Source organism: Selaginella moellendorffii, unplaced genomic scaffold (genome assembly GCF_000143415.4).
Source record: "Selaginella moellendorffii unplaced genomic scaffold, v1.0 SELMOscaffold_19, whole genome shotgun sequence".
Lineage (NCBI taxonomy): Eukaryota > Viridiplantae > Streptophyta > Lycopodiopsida > Selaginellales > Selaginellaceae > Selaginella > Selaginella moellendorffii.
The window spans coordinates 589601-608004 of record NW_003314280.1 but is presented as its reverse complement, the minus strand read 5'-3'; the positions used below and the strand labels follow the sequence as shown (position 1 = coordinate 608004).

Genomic DNA, 18404 nt, shown 5'->3' with positions numbered 1-18404 from the left:
TCTGTGACTCTGGATTCCGCAGCCCTAATCAGAGGCTCGTCCCCCTGTGAAAGAGATGCTTGAGAGAATGAGAGGGATTGACTTCTACCTGCGCGAGCATGGATTGAGGCTCCGAGGACGCCGAGCTCGTGCTCCCTTCGCTTCGAGCTGCTGCTTCCATAGAACCCTAACACAAGGGGCAAAAATCCCTAAAATCTCCTCTTTAACCCTAATTCTTCGAATGTGGGAGCCGAGGGCGCAGGCACAGCGCCAACGCCAGCGCCATCGCCATGACGGGGCAAGCGGAGCTCAATCTCAATGGCGCCAGCGACACCAAGGGCGTGGTGCTCCTCCGCGACTCCATGCCGATCTACATGAGGGAATTCATCGCCGGGGGCATCGCGGGCGGCTTCGCCAAGACCGCCGTGGCGCCTCTGGAGCGTGTCAAGATTCTTTTCCAGGTACTTGCGAATATTTCTCTTCTTTCCACTCTTTGTTTTGGAATCGACGAGGATTTTTTTTATTTTTATCTTTTTTGTGGCAGACCCGGCTTGGCAATTTCCAGAGCATGGGAATTTTGCGATCGTTGAGACACATTCATAAGACCGAAGGCTTCTGGGGCCTCTACAGGTGCATCGCGATTCTTTTCTGTTTTGCTTCTGTTTGTTTGTCTGAGAAAAACGAAAAGAAGTCTTCTTCCTGCTAGTTTGATTGGAAGTCATAGATTATTGGTCGAAAGTGCTTTGTCTGGACATGATTTGTCCTCGCTTCCTTAATCTATGTTGCATTGAAAGCCTGTTGCGAGTTTTCATGTTTTAGCTGATTGGATGGAAGTACTATTGAGAGTGTTTTTCTCTGTGCTGTGAAGCTGACGTTGTGTATTTTGGCAGAGGCAACGGAGCAGCCGTGATAAGGATAGTTCCTTACGCGGCATTGCATTTCATGACGTACGAGAGATACCGTCAATGGTTAGTCGACAAGTGTCCCTCTGCCGGGCCTTCCGTTCACCTTTTCGCCGGATCTTTGGCAGGAGGTACCGCTGTTCTTTGTACATATCCTTTGGATCTTGCTCGTACCAGATTAGCTTACCAGGTTGCATCGTCGCTGCATCGTAGCATCATACTTAACTTCCCACTCTTGTGTCACGCAGGCGACAAATCCGCACGCTACTTATAGCGATCTTGGTAGCGTCTTCCAGTCGGTGTACAGGCAAAGCGGGATCCGTGGGTTGTATCGTGGACTATGTAAGAGCCTCCAGCAACCTCCAGAGCTTCCTTCATTCTAATCTCGATTTCCAGGCCCAACGCTGTATGGAATTCTGCCTTACGCGGGGCTCAAGTTCTACCTGTACGAAAGCCTGCAAGGTCATCTGTCTAGCGAGCACGAAAACTCTCTCTTCGCGAAACTCGCGTGTGGAGCGGTGGCGGGTCTGGTGGGACAAACTTTCACGTATCCCTTGGACGTTGTTCGGCGGCAGATGCAGGTAAAGCTTTAGCAACGTTGTCTTGCTTTGTGACGATTGATTGTCTTTTCGAAACACAGGTCCAGCCAGCACCCGCGAGTGGGACGCAGGAGAAAGCATTCAAGGGAACCTTGGACGCTCTCTCTTCGGTGGTGCGGAACCAAGGCTGGAAGCAAACGTTCTCGGGTGTGACTATAAACTACCTCAAGGTCTGGCTGGGTCCTTCTCTGTTCTTTCATTTTTTATCTTCGTCGCTGTAGATCGTACCTTCGGTGGCGATTGGATTTGTGGTTTACGACGGGATGAAGCTGTGGCTGGGAATTCCTCCTCGCCGGAGGCCGCAGAAGGAATAGCTACTGTAGAGCCGAAGTTTTGTTAGACGACACGGAAAAACGCAAAAACGAACTGGTTAAATGAAATATATACAGGCTTTGGTTTAACCCACGGTGTTCTGAAAAGCGCAATCAAATGCCTGAGCGGTGCGACGATGAAGGCATTGCTTTTGGGCGATCCAGGAAGACGAAGATCATTATCGACGCCGATCCAGGCATCGGTAAGAGCTAGTTTTTTCTTTTTTCTTCGGTTTGGGCTTTGGTTTTTGATACTGTGGTTTGTTTTCAGATGCAGCTATGGCGATCATCATGGCTCTTCGTTCCCCGGAAGTGGAAGTGATTGGAATCACAACCATCTTTGGAAGCGCCCACACTCCCGATGTGACAAGAAACGCTCTCCATCTGGTTTCTTTGTTTCCCTTGTTCTTTTATTCTTGGTTTTTTCTTTTCTCCTATAAGTATATGACACTACGATCTACCAGCTTGAAGTGATGGGATCGACACATGTACCAGTCGCGGAAGGAAATATCAAGCCTATGGCAGTAAGTTCTTGACAAGTTTTTGTTTGTTTCTCTCACCTTAAGGCTGGACTTTGCAGGGAGGAGTTCCATACATTCAAGACTTTGCAAATGGCCTGGATGGGCTTGGAAACATTGCCACGGCAGAACCAGCCACGAAAAAATCTGCGATGAGTGCATGCGACTTTCTCGTGGACACAGTCTCGAAGTATCCAGGGGAGATCACAATTGTCGCACTTGGGCCGCTTACGAATCTCTCCCAGGTGTAGATTTTTTCCTTGTGGCTCTTGTGACGCCTCTTCTCTCTTTCTTGAAGGCGTTTCAAAAGGAGGAGTGTGTTGTGAAGCTGGTCGCTCGTGTAGTTGTGCTGGGAGGTTCCTTTTTCTCGAGTGGAAACGCGAATCCAGCGTCAGAAGCCAATGTAAGTCCTTACGGTACTTGAGAGTGTGTATGTTGCGTTGATTGATCGTCACACAGGTAATTTGTGATCCAGAGGCTGCCGACATGGTTTTCTCGTCCGGAGCTCGCATCACCGTGATTGGAATCAACGTCAGCACTCAAGTCGTCTTGGAAGGTGGAAAACTATCTTTGTTCAAACACTGCACGGTTTCTAAGCTTCCTCCATTCGTACTGGCAGGGCGCGACTTGTCCAAGCTGAGTGACTCCTCAACGGAATCTAAAAGGTCTCTGCACGAGATGTGCAAACTCTACAGAGAATGGCACAAGAAGTCGGATCTCTTCGATGGTAAAAGCTATTCTTGTTTGTTCTCAAACCAGACGGCATTCGCAGGCATATATGTTCATGGCCCTACGTGTTTGGCTGCTCTGATCGCACCATCCTACTTTTCTTATAAATCCGGAGCGTTGCGGGTGGAAACTTTGGGAGTTTGTAGGGGATACACACTGTTCGACATGGGACTTAAGAAGTTTGTTGTTTCTCCATGTCTTTCTCACTTCTGTTGCCAAGTATAACGAGCTTGTCACTGTAGGTGGAACGGCCTGAATCCGTGGGTTGGGAGGCCCCATGTCGATGTAGCCTGGACCGTGGACGCATCAAAAGTTCTCGAGCTTGTCCTAGAGAGACTGATCCATACAGATACTTGAAATAAAATCATTCGCGAATTAACTGTTGTTGTTTGCCCTTTGCAGCTTCTAGAAAGCTTTTGTGAGACTGGAAGCAACCAGCGAAAGGCTAGGTACTTTTTTTTTCTTTTTTTTTTCTTGAACTCTACTTGTGTAAGATGGCAGTAGAGCAGATTACAAGGATGTTGTAGGCAGCCAGAGAGAAACAAATCTTCCCTCGAAAAAGACTGCTGCCCCGGAACTCCTGGCTATATTTTACATTGCTTTCCGGCTCGGTCAGACTACCTTTCATAGAAAGAAGAAAAAGAGAAGAATGTACAAGACGTGATCGAGTGAATGAGTGAGCACTTCGGTCTTCACTTCCGGAAGGAACTAATTTGTTTTGCCTGTCAATGGTTTTGAACCTCAGAACACAGGTATGGCCGATACAACCTGCCAAGAAAGAAGAAAGAGCGGCTGAGAACAAGGAACAACGACTGGAAGGAATACTTCCACGCACCTCAGAGTCGTTACTTTGCTGCTGATTGCCGAGGCCCATGCTCGGCTCCGTGAAAGCGAGAAGGTTTTCGTTCGCCTTGGAGAAGCTCCACAGTCTCTTGAGCTTGGAGTCCTCCAACACGTCCACCTCGGCTAGGAAAACTGCGGACACGGGGCGGTGGTCGGAGAACCTGGACTCGGATCTCCGGTACTCGAGCTGCCTCAGTCCTTTCCCGTACCAAAGTATTCGATCGCACCTACATACAGGTAGCACACAAAAGTTTATATTCTCTCCTTTCATGCCACGGATGAGAGCTGTGATTCCTTCTTACCAGGCAGGCGTTCTTCGTTTCTCGCCAGCTTTGAGCAGCAGGCCAGAGTATCGGTCGGAGTTAATCACGTACTTGTAAGTTGGCGGGAATTCAATGCAGCCCTCTTGCCAGCCATCGAAAACTCTCCCTGCCATCTTCTCCGTCCTCAGCTGCAAGGCGAGAGCAAACAACAAGTATAAGAAATCCAGCTCTGGGCCGCGGAGAAAAGTAAAGCACGGTGCACACGTTACCTGGTCGCGCCGCAGAAGCGTTTGCCAATCTCGTCTGGAAATGAGCAGCCGGGTCTGAGCATCCGGCAGAGCTATCCGATAGTTGAGGTCGCCGAGCCAGATGATCCGACTGAAAGAAGAAAGAAGAAAGAAACAAAAAAGAGAAAAAAAGTTAGTGCTTTTTGTTTGTCAATGAATGAATGAATGAATGAAGAAGAATGCGAGGATATGGATATGGGGAATGGATTCGAGGGAACTCACTCGTGTCCCATGATTGTCTCTGGCATCTCGGGCCAGGTGAGCTTTGGGCGATGGAAACACGTTCGGCGGAGAATCTCCGTAACGTCGGCATTCCTGCGCAGCTCGTCGCCCTCCCTCTCTCCCGACGTGAGATGCGAGCACACGAAGCAAAAGCTCGTCTCGTGCACGGACAAGCTCACCGCGATTGATCCCTGCCCAAGAACAGTCAGTTCTTCCTCCTCCTCCTCCTCCTCCTCTAGCTTGCTAGCTAGATCACTCAGCCAAATCAAAGAAGAAAGAAACCAAGCAATGCAAACTCGATCAAGACGAGAGCCAAGCAAGAGTTCTCACCTTGTTGCCGAGATAGCCCATCAATCCACAGCCCACGCACGAGACCTTGATGTTGCGGATCGCTGGCTGGATGCCCGCGCGAGCCCACACCGAGATGAAGATGCCCACCATCTGTTTGCTCGCAATGCGCAGGTATCGCGTCCCCTGCTGCGACGGAAGCGCCGCCTCGTCCTCGTCCGAGAGCGCGGTGGCGAACCATCCATCGCCGTTGGTGGGCATCACCACCATGTTTCTCTTCTTGGACGATCGCCGCTTGCTCTTCCACGAGGAGGATGGCGGCGCCGCCGCCGCCGGTGGGAGGGTGATCGGTTGATCGGCCACCAGCGCGAGGTTGACGCGATCCACCGAGATGCTGCGGCGGTGGTGCGATGCCGCGGGCGGGAGGATGGGCGATTTGGAGCGATTGAGCGCGCGGCTGATGAGGTTGTCCCACTTGATCGTGGCGGCGCCCTCGTGCTCGCCCCCAAGAACGTTGCCGGCGTTTAGCGGGACTACCTCTTGGAACCTGGTGGATCACAGCGGGATTTTTCTTAGTAGGAGCTCGGGAGCTGCCGGTCGAGATGGATGACGAGAGAAGAGTCTCTTCTTCCATCGGTCACTTCGAGAAAAGAAAAATCACTCACCCAATCACGTAGATGTCGGCCAGTTCCTCCTCAGTTGTGGCGCCCAGCCACGATTCCACGTCCAGATCGCTGGGTGGGCTTCGTCCAGCAACATTCCAAGTCGCGGTCATCACTCTAGCGAGACATTGAAGAGGAAAAGCGAGGAGATCGGTCATCAAGCACAGAAGTGGCATTAAACAAACAGAGTTTTTCTTCGTCTTTCTTACTTGATTTCCTCGATGTTGATGTGATCCGAGAAGAGCGTCTCGGAAATTCCACGCACCAGCATCACCGGGACTTCGCGAGGAGCCGACCCATCTGCAAGAACTTCCCATCGATCACAAGCGAGAAGGAAAAACAAAGGCATACCAGTTTCATAGTCGCTCATCACCTCGTCGGAAGAGCAGCTGAGCGCTTCGTGATCCCCGGAGGACTTGAGCAGCCTCCGGATCAGCTGTCGCGGCCAGAAATCACTCCGCTTGGCTCCCATTTCGTCTCACGGGGGAAGAGAGACAAAAACAAAGTGCGATGCAAGGACCGACCCCTGGATCTTACTCTTTGAGGAAAGATGAGGAAAAAGAGACCCCCTGCATGAAAGAGAGAGAGAGATCTTTAGAGAACAAACAAAAATCCGAATCATCACATCAGTTCTTGTCTGTCTTCCATACCTTGCTCCAGAGCAGGAAAAAAAAACGATCCGGAAGATCGCTGCCGGGACCAAATGGTGGTGTTGTCTATCCACCCAGCAAAATCAGTCAAGAACACGCAGGGAGGCCACAGCGATGGCTGCCACGGCTGTCGTTGGGTACCACTACAATGCTCCAAAGGGAGGAGATTAGCTTAGCGCGCGCAATGAAATCGCCCAAAACTCTGGTTCTTCGCTCGAGATCTTATAGTTGTGGCTGTTTGGTCCTTGTGAGAGGGAGATGATGATCGAGGGAACAAATGGCAGGGGATTTCTGCCACTGGGTCTCGGATCCGGATACTCCTCCGGCTATTGCGCGAGCGTGATGGCGATGGATCGATCAATCTCGATCGGTATCTCGATCGTCCTCGACTGACACAGCGGCACAGCGCACACCTCTAAAAAGCCTTCCAAGCGCTCAGGACGTCCTATCCTCTCTGTTCTTCCCCCAAATCGACAGACAAAGAGAAATCAATCAGAATCCAGTGGAAGGAAAAGAAGAGAGCGCCAGAAAAGCTCCCTCCTCGATCGCTCGCCCGCTCGCTCGCTTAGATGGCTACGACCGTGTCCCATCTCTCGGTGGCGTCCGCTCTCTTCCATCCAAAGTCCGTGCCTTGTGCCATAGATCGATCGATCAGAAGCAAAATGTGCTCAATCTTTCAGCACTTGTGGATGAATCAATCTAGCACGCCCTCTCGATGGACATGGATCGAAAGGAAGAACTATTGCTAGCAAGGAAAAAAAGGCTCGATCCGCGGAGAGCCAGACAACAAAACTCTAAGCAGTGCCTTAGAACATATACTTATGCCCGTTTTCTATGTGCGTTCCGGCTGGCAATGGGATGGGAATCGAGCGCGAGACCTCTCACTCCCAGGCATATTCCGGCCTATAGTTTCTCTAGAGAACATGGGTAGCCATTGACGGAGAATTGGTCGGGTCTCATGTAAGTTTTATGCCTCATGGTAAAATAGAAGGGTTAAAGAAGGCCTAATTACCAACATAAAAAGGTGGCCTAGTCCTTAACCCAGGTTGGCCCTGGTGATTGAATGCACGTTGATTTCACCAGATTCTCATGTGAAAAGCCCCACTCGTTCTGATTTGATGCTTCAGTTCTCGCGTACGGGACTACCACCACCACCCTGACCCTGTTAGGGTTCTATCTATCTGTCCCTAACTCTTTGCTCGTTTCCTAGCCCAATCGTACGGGGCGGACACAATTCCTAGGTGTGAGCCCCAAGACCTGGTCATGATTCAAATCTCCTCCCCGCCCATCCATCGATTCCATCCCCTTCCATTCCCATTCCACGATTTCCATCCTCCGGCGGGTGGCAGCCATCGCTCTCCGCGCATTGATTCGGGAATTAGGGTTCCTGGCGCGGTGAAAGTGTTCGGTTGAGAGGGGAACCGTACGGACGCCGTGTGATTGTGCTGGCATAATGTCACCACCAACCTTTCATCATCCCCTCCCACCAACTTAGGCTGTGTGTGTGAGTGTGAGAGAAAATGATAATCGTCTAAGCTATTGTATGATCGACCAGCATGTTCTCTCCTTGTCATGATCCTCTTGTTTATACCTATAGTTTAACAACCAAAGGTAATATAGTGAGTACTTTTCCCTTTGCCTCGAAACCATTGCAAAACCAAATCAACCGATCCTTCGGAACCGAACGAGGCGGTGGGCGCTCGCTTTTCTTGTTTTTCCTGGAAACGCAGAAGCGCCACTCAGCACTTCACCTGGGATATAGAAAATACGCAATTGAGACCATAACCATGAGGTGAATCCTCTGCCCAGGATATTATTCTATGCTTCTCAGTTGAGAGATTAGGTGGCATGTAATTTGATCAAAAAGCATTTGCTATGGTTTCTTGTAGGCTGGGTGGACGATGACGATGCGAGGGATCGGGCGAGCGTCGAGGTCCCCGCGCGCGTGTGCTGTGTGTACGTGGGACGTTCTCAGTCAAGGACGGACGGTCGTGATAGCATGGCCAGACATGGCCAATCATGATGATGGCAAATCATCAGCATCCATGGGTCATGATGTCATGGGATGGTATATCACTCATGCCCATGCCATCTCACCCATACCCCATGGCATTTTCAAGCGAATCTCCTCTCGCGCGTCACCAAATTCGACTGATCTTGCGAATGATTTCCAGGTCGCTGTAGGAATCCCCACAGTGGAGCGCCAAAATGTGACCTCTGCAAGACCCTTTTGGAGCTTTACGCGCGTTGTTCTCTGCCATGTCCAAGTGTCTTACTGCGAAAAAGGGGCGCTTAGACTTAGACGGTGATTTACTCATAGTTTTTTCTGATGCTGGTCAAATTTGCAATCGTTTGCTGTCGATCGAACGCGGTCGCCGCAGAGGCGCAAAGGGGCAGGCAGTGGGAATCACACGCACGCCAGCAACAAGCAGCAATAACAGATTTTTTTTTTCCGTTCGTTGGTTTGCATTTGCATTTGCTTGCTTTCCGCACATACACCTGGATCGTCTGGAAACATCCTCAATCTTCGTGGCTGGTTTCCAATGCCTGGGAAACAAAAAATCCTCCCACCACTGGATGGAAGAGTATTGGAATTTGTGAGAAGTTTCCACCGCCATCTATCCAGCCTTGGAGCAAAAGTCTAGTAAATCCTCCAGACAGGAGGATAGAATAGGGGAGCTTTGCTTTTGTCTCTTTTCTCATGCTCGGTGGGCCGCCGCCACCTGGCCCGACAATTTTTGCGGCGCACTCGCCGGGAACCCGCCGGTGGCGTCGGCTGGAAACTCGACAGTCTCCGCGGTGATGTAGGCTTCGAGCCAGACATGCCATGGCACATGCATGGGTCATACAGACCCCCATACATACATGCATGAATGCACGCATGGAAGGGAATATTATCTAACGGGCAAATGCCCCTGGATATTCTCGTTTGAACCGGGTTTGACCCACGAGTGATTGATTGATACGAACCTTTACACTTACAAAAATGGGCCTTCTTTTTTGGTTTCCAATCTTTTTGTAGCTGATTGATGCCTCGAGCGAGGGGTTTCCCAAAGCCCCAGGTTTCTAGATCGAGATGATTAAGTTTCTTTGCTTTGCTCCTGCAAAATCTCCTCGAATCACAAGCTTGAGGAGGAGGATGAGATCACGGTTCGAGTAATGGAGAACCCCGGATTCCCTGGTGGAAGAGCAGGAGTGGAGTGCGTGTGTGTGTGTGTGTGTTGAGTCCCAGTCACGCAAAGCCTTGGAAATTCCCCAGATTGGGCAATGTGAGGAGAGAAAGAGATGGATTTGGAGTATATATCTTTTGTTAATCCTTGCTGAGGACCCCCTGAATCCTTGCCTGGCACAACGGGGACTGCCCGCGTGCTCCATCCCTGTGGCTCGCTTGAACTCCAAGCTCTATCTTTTTCCGGCGGTGGAATCAGAGCTCTCACACCCCTTTTGACCGACAGCAGCGCAGAGTTGTCTTGTTGTTAACTTCTACGATGCAGAGAAAACCGCTACAAACTCCCATTGCTTTTGATAGATCATAGATTAGAGGTTTTTCTCGCCATCACTCTATCAAGAGCCCGTGCACAAACAGTGGTAAGATATTAAGAGCTATTTTTTATGTGTTTGTGGGCTGGACCATACAATTTGGATGCTTTAATTTGTTTAAGCCCCACGACCAAGTTTGAACGCTTTGTTTTGTGTGGTTGGAAGGCTTTCGTCGTCTTGGGGAAGAGATAAGGGAGTCTGTGTCAAAGCTCCGGGGTGGAATATGCGGCCTCGTCAGGACGTATGGTTTTCTAATCAGCCACAACGGATTAAGATAAGCGATGTTTAGTCGAGAACAGGGAGCTAGCATCAGCAAAAAGACTCGCCGGTTTTGAAAGATCTTTCGCTGGAAATAGACAAAGGAGACTGCTTATGTGTTGAATGCACCCCAGTCAAATGGAAGAACAACATTAAAAAGAGTCATCAATTTTGCTAAGAATTCATTGAAAGCTCCATCTAAACAAACGCAAAGGAAGCTTTCTATGGAAGAAAAACCTAATTGCAATTCATGACTTTGTCTCAGTGTAGATGGACAAAGAGCACTCAAAGCTACTGCAAGAACCGCAATTCTTATTGTGAGCACAAAGTTTTGGACATCTCCAGATCTTCAAACGTCCATTCCATCCTCACTAGACTTGGCTGGCAAAGCTTAAATTCGCATAGACATCCATGGTATCGTAAGTTAACAAAGAGAAGCTCAGTGCAAAGTCACCGAGCTTGCATGATCCCATTGAACTTGAGCATTCAAGCCAGTAAAAGGCTTTTATTACCGCGTTTAAGTTTCTTGCTTCGTCCCAAGTTCCTCGTCTCAAATTATTTTAACAACGAATAAGTAGAGCATCTTAAAACCAAGACTTAGTCCAGGTGGAAGAAAACAAAAGCGCAAACAAGCTGGAATTGGTGTGCGTGCATCGCACTTGGTACTTTTGTCATTGTCTTAGTGGTGTGGCAAATGTAAACTGAAAAAACTGGCCCATCGAGCTCGACACTTTTGGAGTAACTTACGCCACGCTTGCGATCTAGATATGTTCCACCCTAGAACTAGCTTTATTTGCTTTCACTGTAAAGATGCTACAACCACAAGCGAAAAAATGGACTGGAGTTTTTAAGAACTTTGCAGTGAACTTGGACAATGAATGCCTGTCTTTGTTTAGCTCAAACATCCTGAGAACTTGATCAGGACGAAGGCTTGGTACAAACGTAAACAAAATTAATGTCGGGATCAGAGATCCCGAGCAAGAAATCACACTCCCAGTTGCCATTCATTGGTATCGCACCTGCGTATGCTTCCGGGATGTACGCTGTGGTACCCGGTTTGGCTGTAAGCCGGAACAAAGGAAACTCGAAATCTGGACAAGAAAAATGAAGAGAAGACGATCTTACGAGTGAGGTGAAGCACAACTTTCCAGTCCAATGCCGGGTGCTTGAGATGGTGCATCCTGAGGAGTGGCTCACCGTAAGTTATCTGTTTAAACACGGAGCTACCGATCAATTCTTTTGCAGCGGAAGCTTACGATTGAGCATACCAGTATGAAGACTCCTCCTGGTTTTAATACCCTGAGCTAAAAAGCTTGTTACGGGCACAAAGAACTGGAGTAAGGAAAGGCAGAAAACTAACCTCCGAGTCTCCTCCAGCATGAAGCTGACGTCTATAAATCCATTCGATCCACACTGGCATGCACAGAGCAAGGTCACAAACGCGACAACTCACGAGAGCTCAAAAACAGCCATACTCACCAGCATGGAATCCATCAGCCCTGACAATGTAAGAGCGTTGTTTACTTCGATCAGAAAAGAAAGTAGAATACGAAATGGTTCGTTACCTTTGTCGATCACGGCATCGAAAGAGTTGTCCCCAAACACAGCCATGTTACGCACATCCATGGTCACATCTGAAAGAAAAGAAAGAGAGAAAACTGTGATTAGAACCAGCCACCAAGCACGTCATAGCGAGCCGTTTAAATGGCTATACCAAGGATAGAAGATACAAGTTAGTTGAGGAATGTGGCGGTGCCTTTGCTGCATTTTCTTGATCACGACCGACGAGAAATCGATGTTTACGATCTCCTTGAATCCATTCAAAACCATTTCCTCGGAGAGAACTGCACGATAAGTTCCAAATATCCGGTGAGATTGTCACACAAGAGAAGAAGGAAACACAGGAAAAACTCACCAGCGTTTCCACAGCCAGCCATCAAAATGCGTGAATCTTTCTTGATATAACGACACAAAAGAGGCTTGAGCTCTTTGAATCGCTGATACCAATCAAAAGTATCATCTCCTTCATCCAGATACCTCTTATCCCAGTACTGGATATCGTCATACTCTCTCAAATGAGCCATAGCTCCACGCTGCTTACCAAACAACACAAAGATTCTAAATCAAAAATAGAGATAAAAAAAAAAAACAACAAAGAACTACCTCAAGAACACGAACAAAGAAAGTGAAAAATCCAATCCCTAGCTAGCAATCAAATGAACAATCAATCCAACCGTACCTCGCAGCAGCAGCAGCGCCAGAGCTTGAATAAAAGCTTCTGTGCCGCGGTCGAAAGCGATTGAAAAAGCAAAGAATTAGAATGCGATGGCGCTCGCGAGTGATATTTATGGTGCCGCGACACGATCCAGTCGCCCCGACCGCTCCATTTCCATGCGCGCTCCTCCCGCCACAGTCAAGCGCCCTTGGAACAAAACGATGCATCGATTGAAGAATGGTCCTTCCGGCAATGGGGTGATCGGGGCCGTCGGCACCACCGGCATCCGACGGCCTCACTTGAGATTCCAATTGGACGGTCGCAATTACCCCGAAAGGGACGGCTTCGATTGACCCACTTTTGTCTCTCCCGTGACCGGGCAACACAAGCTTGGCGTGAACGTGGACACTCAACTACCACCACGTGTACCGCCACCTAATTCTTTCGCTCCCACACGCAGTACTCGTTGCCAAGAGCCGCGATGGCGAACTCGTCCGAGCTGGGCGCCATGTCACCAATGTCAAACCTGGGCCCCATCTTCACCACCAGCTTGCCGTCCGCCACGGACGCCACGTAGACGTCCTCCTCAGCAGCGATGATGCTGACGCTGGAATTAGCCACTACGTTGTTGCGCTTCCGGACCTCGAGAAGAGCTTTTATCTCGTCCTTGAGCCCCCATTCGTAGTAGTGATCATAGAACTATACATGTAAAAGGACAATGTTAGAAGAAATCAATGAAACGAAGAAGAAGAGTTCCCTGAACTTTGGAAGAACTTACGATGCATGGAATGCCGGGATGCGTGAGAATGTAGACATATCCAAGCATAACTTTGTCCGCTGGGAACGGCCAGTGCTTCTGCGTGGATCCGGTGTCGTGGTTGTCGACGAATGTCACCGCTTTCTGGGGCCAGTAGCCGATCACTCCAGCTGGCTTGTTGTTGGGATCTCTCAGCCTCCAAAACTGGTTCTTGACGGCCTCCTGGAGGATTCCTTTGGTCGTGAAGTCGAAAGCTGTGGAGCGATTACCGGTGGCATTGATCCAATCGACTACCTCCTGCCTGTGACTGTCCTGGTTATACTCGACGCTACCATCCGGACCATAGTTGAGGTTCGTCCAGAATTCCCCAACCGAGAACTCCGGTGTGGTTCTCTCGATGTAGAGACCTGTGTAACTTCCGGCGTAGCCTTTGGAGAAATCAAACCGCCAACCATCGAAGCCAATCGTTTCCTTCATCCACTTCATCCAGCCTGCGAGGTCGTCCTGGACTCTGGGATTGGTGTGGTCGATGTCTGGAGCGGCACCAAAGTCTTCACCCGTGTCTGGAGCCCCAGAGCCGTCGCTGTATGCGTAGTCGTCCTTTGTGATGGCCCAGGGTCCCCAGTCGAGACGCTCGTCCGGAGTTCCACCCTCGAAAATGCACCACACCCCCCGCTGGTCTTGAGAGTCCCCGCACCTATGGTTGATCACAATGTCTGCGATGCATCTGATGCCATGAGAGTGGAACTTGTCGATGACTTGCTTTAGTTTCTCTTCGTTCCCGTACTTTGACGCATTCAGGTCGTAGAGCCTTCCAGGCATGTAGCCTGAAGAAACAAAACAAAAGTCATCCACATCCACGAAAACGAGAGACACAAGTTCTTACCTTGTGGTGCCACAGAATGGGTTGCTGGAGGCAGCCAAATGTCCGTGACTCCAGCTTGTGCCAAGTCCTCTGCAGTGTTCATCAGTACATCATACCAGCAAGGGTTCCTCCACGACTCCCAATTAAATCCCTGAAAGGCAACACAAAAGATCATAACTCGTTTTCGACCGAAGCATCACGACTACGTACCTGGAAAAGAACAACGTTGAGAGGATCGCACTTGATGTTGCCACCTCGCGACTTTGAAACTTTCTGTGGTTCAAACTCCGGTTGTGGTTCTCGCTCGACGACAGCCGGATCACCTTGCTTCGTTTCCAGAACTTCTTCCCGAGGCAGAGTGGCTGGATCAGCAGTACCATTATCGGCAACGTTCTCCAGGTACTCCTTTGTTTGCTGGATCTCCGCCTCGGCAACTTTCTTCAGCGACTCCGCCACGAGTTCCTTCGTCTCCTCTGACCTCTCGCTGGTTGGCACCTCGGATGTGGACTCCGTGGCTTTGCTCCTCACCCGACTTCGTCGATCCACGCACAACCTGTTGCTTGAATTCAACGACATCGCTCCCGGACTCTGGCAAATCAATCTGCTCTGAGGCAGTAGCTGCTGCTGTGAAGAACAGCACCTGATTCCAGCGAGCTGGTGAGCTCCTGGCATCAAACTTTTCACAACGATCGCCTCCATATCTGCTCGTCACGTCACACCCTCCTCGTCTATAGACTGGTCCCTTCCCTCTTTCCTCCTTATAAAAAAGGTTCTAGTGTCTTCGGGCCGTCTCCAGTGAAGACACGAGTTCCATCCCGAATACACGCGGCAATAATTCGAAAGCCCAAGTGGCGACTAGCCGCTTTGCCCGACTTTACATCTCCCAAAGCACTGTTTCCAAAACCTGGAATCTAAAATATCAGGTTTGACTGTATCATATCCCGCGATACCCCCACCCATACCAAAGCAGCTCACGCTTTTTCTTTTCCATCCAGCGGGACCACTTCTGTCTTTCCGTCCATATCACTTCACGGCAACTCCGTCTTCTTTAGAGTTCCTTTGCTCGAATCCCAGATGTTTTGTTAGCAAGCTCGAGTTCCTGATCTCTCCTTCCCGACTTGTTGGATTTTGGCGACGCTGGCCTTTGCTCCTGATGCTGCTCTTGGTGGTGGTCACGACCGCGGTGGTGATTCCCATTGCTAGAAAACTGTCGCTGCATTTCCTTGTCCATGACCATGTACGATGGAGATCGTTTGCCGCTTCTTTTACTGCTCCCAAGCTCGGCTTTCATGTCCTCCATGGTATTCTTAAGAACCTCGTTCTCGGCGTGAAGCAAATGAAGCTCACGCTTCATTGACGAGCAGAGCTTCGCCACCTTTCCCAGCTCTGGAGGCTCGGGCTCTCTGATCAAGCCGGAAAGTGCAATGGCCTCGTCACTGTCAAGCACCGGCAGTGTGCTCGTCGTGACTGTCCGCAGCCTGTTTAGATCTTCCAGAGACTTGACGCTCAGCTTGTCCACAACGAGAACCGGGAGCTTTTTGAACGAGAAGATGTCCGTCTCGTTTTTGAAGCTCTCGAGGATATCGGAGTCGAGCTTGACTCGCCAGCGTACGCTAGCCACCGCATGACGACCCAGAGGAAGCGCAGTGTGAGCGACCAAGCTCCAGTTACCATTCCCGGGAGCCTGCGCTAGATGTCCAGTCTTGACGTGGAGGTCGACAGGATGATCTTCAAAGCCCTGCTCGATGCTTGGCGCAGCAGCCTTGAGATGATCGTCCTGATGATCGTCTTCGACGTCTTCCACCATGACAATGCTGCTTCCCTCGGAAGAAGGCGGGCTGCTAGCTTTAAAAGTGCTCAAGGTGGCCAAGTCGGGCGAAATCTTCTCAGGAGTCCTTGGCATCACTTCGATCCTCGACCCAGGACCAAGACCCACACTAGCCTTGCTCGATCCAAGAAAAGATCCTTCCTGCGGCTCTTCCTGGCCGCTAGCACTGTCCTTGATCGATTCTTGCTGCGCGATCGGGCTTGGCGAGACAGCGGTCTTCCTGAGACTGAAATTTCCCAGCCGGGGCTTCACCTGGACGGCCAAAGACGGCGTACCTTTGCTGGAGAGCTTGAATTCCGCGGCCATGACGAGCGGCGCGTCCGTCGGCGATCCCCACACCCCGAATCCACTCTTGATCAGCAGCGACAGCGGGCATTCTCCACTGTTAGGCCTGTACGTGATCCTGCAAGAAGGCCCTGTCTGGAATAGGGTTCCAAGATGGAACGAGAGCTCGCGCGAGCTCCCCAGCGCGATCCCTGACACGATCGGCACCCCGAGCAAGCTCAGCGGGAGCTTTGCTCGCAGCAGCGGCTGATCGCCCTCTCTCAGCTTCACCGACGCTTTCATCGCTCTCTCCTTCACAAGAAAATTCTTAGGGGAAACGGAGTACGAATAGGGCAAAGCCACGTGGAGTTACAAACGGGCAGTGAGAATATACTCAGTCATGAGCTATGGCGGGATTTCGATACTGGTGGCGAAGTGTTTGCCATACAAGGGTTTCGTCGGCTCGGCTTTGTCTAGGGCAAGGGCGACGGCGAGCGGCGCGGCGATCGCGCGAATGGCGTCCACTGGCACTGGCGCCTATGATTTTGAGCTCAAGATCGCCATGGAGGCCGTGACGCTCGCTTGCGGCCTCACTAAGGTATGATCCAGAAAAATGAGCCTGTTTAGAGTCTCTCTTTGTTTCGCGCATCGGCATTGTTCCTTTTGGAGAGATTTCTCGTTTTTTTCTACGTGATCGAATTCTTTCTGGATGAAACGCGAACTGATCGATCGTTTTTTTTTTCCTGGTGTTTGGCAGTCCGTGCAGAGAAAACTATTGGAAAACGAAACGCAATCGAAAACTGACAACTCTCCGGTTACTATAGCAGATTATGGTACAAAACATGGCACCACGTAGAACTTCTCATGGAGTTTTGATTTGCAGGCTCACAGGCAGTGGTCAGCTGGGCTCTAGAGCGGCAACTCCCCGCCGGAACGTTCTCCATGATAGCAGAAGAGGTTTGTAGCTCGCGATATTTCTTTTCTCCGGTGAAACTCTTGTTTTACTGACACGGTCCATAGGATTCCGAAGACTTGAGAAAAGAAGATGGAAAGGCCATGCTGCAAAGAATCACAGAACTCGTTAATTCTATTCCTTCCAAGGATGCGGTGCTTTCTTCGGAGGACGTTCTTTGTGCAATCGATCGAGGCAAGGCCGAAGGTGGTGTTCAAGGACGACACTGGGTTTTGGATCCTATTGACGGAACCAAGGGGTGAGTAGTGACACGTCTCCAAGTTCGTCTGGCTCAAAGCTTTTATACATTCCCAGATTCCTTCGTGGAGAGCAGTACGCAATCGCATTGGCATTGCTGGACCGAGGATCCGTTGTTCTTGGTGTTCTCGGCTGTCCGAACTTGCCGCTGAGCGGGTTGTCCGACGATGGAAGCTCACCAGTCGGTTGCTTGTTCACCGCTGTGAGAGGAGCTGGAACTACAGTTCACGCGATCGATCGTTCAGTGCAGCCTCGGAAGGTACTTCAAAAATTCAAGCTCTCGAAAAACAGGGCACATTCTTGAGATTTTTACGTAGGTTCGTGTCAGCGACCTCAGCGACCCCGCCTTGGCAGCGTTCTGTGAATCGTATGAATCGGCTCATTCAAAGCATGACTTGACGTCTGGCATTGCTAAGGTGATATTTTCCGCGATGGTTTTCTTCTTAGAGAACGTCTTTGCAGATGCTGGGAGTGACAGCGTCACCGATCCGAATGGATAGCCAAGCGAAGTACGGGGCCATGGCGAGAGGAGACGCAGCGATTTACCTTCGTTTCCCTCACAAGGGATACCGGGAGAAGATCTGGGATCACGCAGCCGGTTCAATCGTCGTAGAAGGTAGCAGCAGCAAGAGACTTGCAAACTCTGATGAGTTTGGTTTTGATGGTCAGAGGCTGGTGGTGTGGTTGTGGACGCTGCTGGACGGGCCCTGGATTTTTCCAAGGGAAGATATCTGGATCTGGACACGGGAATTATTGCTACAAATCCCTCGCTTCTCACGGCAGTACTCACTGCAGTGGAAACTTGCGTTGGATCAAAGAGTTTTTTGTGACGAGGTAAAAGAGTTTTGGGTTTTGGGTTTTGATTAATTACTGGAAAAGGCTCCTTAAATCCACACCTTTTCCCATGGTTATATAAACTTGCCACAGCTGCGAGTCATATTGTGGGTATGGAGCAAGAGAATTGGAAGGTTTTGCCAACACCGGAGCAAATTATGGAGAGGCGGCGCCTTTGGATACAGCGAAACCGAGCTGACTATTTGGAAGAGATTGGCGGGGAAACGGAGAAAGACGATGTGAAGCTGGAGAAACATTCTCCCGGTGGGGCGTCAAACTCCTCTAAGAGAGTTGACGAGGAAAAAGAAGATGCTTGTCTAGAAGGCCACAACAATAGTAATAACAGACTTCTTTGGTGGTTCTGTGATTCTTTGTTTTAT

The 18404-nt window shown here is 50.1% G+C and overlaps 6 protein-coding genes across 7 annotated transcripts; 3 read left to right on the top strand and 3 right to left on the bottom strand.

Annotated features, from left to right (window-relative positions):
* The first annotated feature begins 164 nt into the window (after positions 1-164).
* LOC9651063 (mitochondrial carrier protein CoAc1) lies at positions 165-1881 on the top strand. Its single transcript, XM_002972407.2, has 7 exons — positions 165-440; positions 524-609; positions 870-1071; positions 1130-1223; positions 1278-1462; positions 1522-1650; positions 1702-1881. Exons 1-7 carry the CDS (start codon positions 270-272, stop codon positions 1792-1794), a joined length of 960 nt encoding a protein of 319 aa, XP_002972453.1. The 5' UTR covers positions 165-269; the 3' UTR covers positions 1795-1881.
* A 10-nt stretch (positions 1882-1891) lies between these two features.
* Positions 1892-3422, top strand: LOC9650594 (uridine nucleosidase 1). Its single transcript, XM_002972406.2, has 9 exons — positions 1892-1994; positions 2063-2178; positions 2256-2315; positions 2372-2554; positions 2608-2712; positions 2769-2865; positions 2929-3036; positions 3082-3217; positions 3281-3422. Exons 1-9 carry the CDS (start codon positions 1910-1912, stop codon positions 3393-3395), a joined length of 1005 nt encoding a protein of 334 aa, XP_002972452.1. The 5' UTR covers positions 1892-1909; the 3' UTR covers positions 3396-3422.
* Positions 3423-3501: 79 nt separating this feature from the next.
* Positions 3502-7040, bottom strand: LOC9650593 (type IV inositol polyphosphate 5-phosphatase 7). 2 transcript variants are annotated; one of them, XM_024677123.1, is made up of 10 exons: positions 6254-7040; positions 5955-6172; positions 5813-5903; positions 5607-5720; positions 4984-5488; positions 4654-4844; positions 4414-4522; positions 4184-4332; positions 3874-4108; positions 3502-3806 (listed from the first exon to the last, which is right to left on the bottom strand). In XM_024677123.1, the coding sequence occupies exons 2-10, from the start codon at positions 6073-6075 to the stop codon at positions 3780-3782; spliced, it is 1542 nt and encodes a 513-aa protein (XP_024532891.1). In that variant the 5' UTR covers positions 6076-6172; positions 6254-7040; the 3' UTR covers positions 3502-3779. The 2 variants fall into 2 exon arrangements, with proteins under 2 accessions (XP_024532891.1, XP_024532890.1); XM_024677122.1 differs by having other exon boundaries at positions 4184-4522.
* Positions 7041-10882: 3842 nt separating this feature from the next.
* On the bottom strand, positions 10883-12476 carry LOC9650592 (EEF1A lysine methyltransferase 4). The gene is made up of 9 exons (XM_024677435.1): positions 12291-12476; positions 11967-12144; positions 11749-11895; positions 11617-11685; positions 11531-11550; positions 11412-11464; positions 11320-11350; positions 11177-11258; positions 10883-11112 (listed from the first exon to the last, which is right to left on the bottom strand). Exons 2-9 carry the CDS (start codon positions 12133-12135, stop codon positions 10970-10972), a joined length of 714 nt encoding a protein of 237 aa, XP_024533203.1. The 5' UTR covers positions 12136-12144; positions 12291-12476; the 3' UTR covers positions 10883-10969.
* A 106-nt stretch (positions 12477-12582) lies between these two features.
* Positions 12583-14696, bottom strand: LOC9650591 (alpha-amylase type B isozyme). Its single transcript, XM_002972208.2, has 4 exons — positions 14099-14696; positions 13910-14039; positions 13045-13850; positions 12583-12965 (listed from the first exon to the last, which is right to left on the bottom strand). Exons 1-4 carry the CDS (start codon positions 14585-14587, stop codon positions 12702-12704), a joined length of 1689 nt encoding a protein of 562 aa, XP_002972254.2. The 5' UTR covers positions 14588-14696; the 3' UTR covers positions 12583-12701.
* A 1681-nt stretch (positions 14697-16377) lies between these two features.
* LOC9651061 (SAL1 phosphatase) lies at positions 16378-18386 on the top strand. Its single transcript, XM_002972405.2, has 8 exons — positions 16378-16578; positions 16738-16813; positions 16864-16937; positions 17001-17191; positions 17248-17449; positions 17508-17606; positions 17653-17806; positions 17860-18386. Exons 1-8 carry the CDS (start codon positions 16381-16383, stop codon positions 18018-18020), a joined length of 1155 nt encoding a protein of 384 aa, XP_002972451.2. The 5' UTR covers positions 16378-16380; the 3' UTR covers positions 18021-18386.
* The last annotated feature ends 18 nt before the right edge of the window (positions 18387-18404 follow it).

Bases quoted from the DNA above. Each gene is read 5' to 3' on its own strand.
- LOC9650592 (XM_024677435.1), bottom strand. From the start codon at position 12,135: ATGGCTCATTTGAGAGAGTATGACGATATCCAGTACTGGGATAAGAGG. The intron at 11,686-11,748 runs GCTCGCTATGAC...CTTTTCTTTCAG, and splicing joins TTGGTATAGCCATTTAAACG to ATGTGACCATGGATGTGCGT. The intron at 11,465-11,530 runs GTGAGTATGGCT...TGTGCATGCCAG, and splicing joins GGCTGATGGATTCCATGCTG to TGTGGATCGAATGGATTTAT.
- LOC9651061 (XM_002972405.2), top strand. From the start codon at position 16,381: ATGAGCTATGGCGGGATTTCGATACTGGTGGCGAAGTGTTTGCCATAC. The intron at 16,814-16,863 runs GTACAAAACATG...TTTGATTTGCAG, and splicing joins GGTTACTATAGCAGATTATG to GCTCACAGGCAGTGGTCAGC. The intron at 17,192-17,247 runs GTGAGTAGTGAC...ATACATTCCCAG, and splicing joins CCTATTGACGGAACCAAGGG to ATTCCTTCGTGGAGAGCAGT.
- LOC9650594 (XM_002972406.2), top strand. From the start codon at position 1,910: ATGCCTGAGCGGTGCGACGATGAAGGCATTGCTTTTGGGCGATCCAGG. The intron at 1,995-2,062 runs GTAAGAGCTAGT...GTTTGTTTTCAG, and splicing joins CGACGCCGATCCAGGCATCG to ATGCAGCTATGGCGATCATC. The intron at 3,218-3,280 runs GTTTGTTGTTTC...TTGTCACTGTAG, and splicing joins TTCGACATGGGACTTAAGAA to GTGGAACGGCCTGAATCCGT.
- LOC9650591 (XM_002972208.2), bottom strand. From the start codon at position 14,587: ATGGAGGCGATCGTTGTGAAAAGTTTGATGCCAGGAGCTCACCAGCTC. The intron at 14,040-14,098 runs GTACGTAGTCGT...GTTGCCTTTCAG, and splicing joins TCAACGTTGTTCTTTTCCAG to GGATTTAATTGGGAGTCGTG. The intron at 13,851-13,909 runs GTAAGAACTTGT...TTGTTTCTTCAG, and splicing joins CCATTCTGTGGCACCACAAG to GCTACATGCCTGGAAGGCTC.
- LOC9650593 (XM_024677122.1), bottom strand. From the start codon at position 6,075: ATGGGAGCCAAGCGGAGTGATTTCTGGCCGCGACAGCTGATCCGGAGG. The intron at 4,523-4,653 runs GTGAGTTCCCTC...TTCTTCTTTCAG, and splicing joins GAGACAATCATGGGACACGA to TCGGATCATCTGGCTCGGCG. The intron at 3,807-3,873 runs GTGCGTGGAAGT...CTTTCTTGGCAG, and splicing joins AGCAAAGTAACGACTCTGAG to GTTGTATCGGCCATACCTGT.
- LOC9651063 (XM_002972407.2), top strand. From the start codon at position 270: ATGACGGGGCAAGCGGAGCTCAATCTCAATGGCGCCAGCGACACCAAG. The intron at 1,224-1,277 runs GTAAGAGCCTCC...CTCGATTTCCAG, and splicing joins TGGGTTGTATCGTGGACTAT to GCCCAACGCTGTATGGAATT. The intron at 1,463-1,521 runs GTAAAGCTTTAG...TTCGAAACACAG, and splicing joins TTGTTCGGCGGCAGATGCAG to GTCCAGCCAGCACCCGCGAG.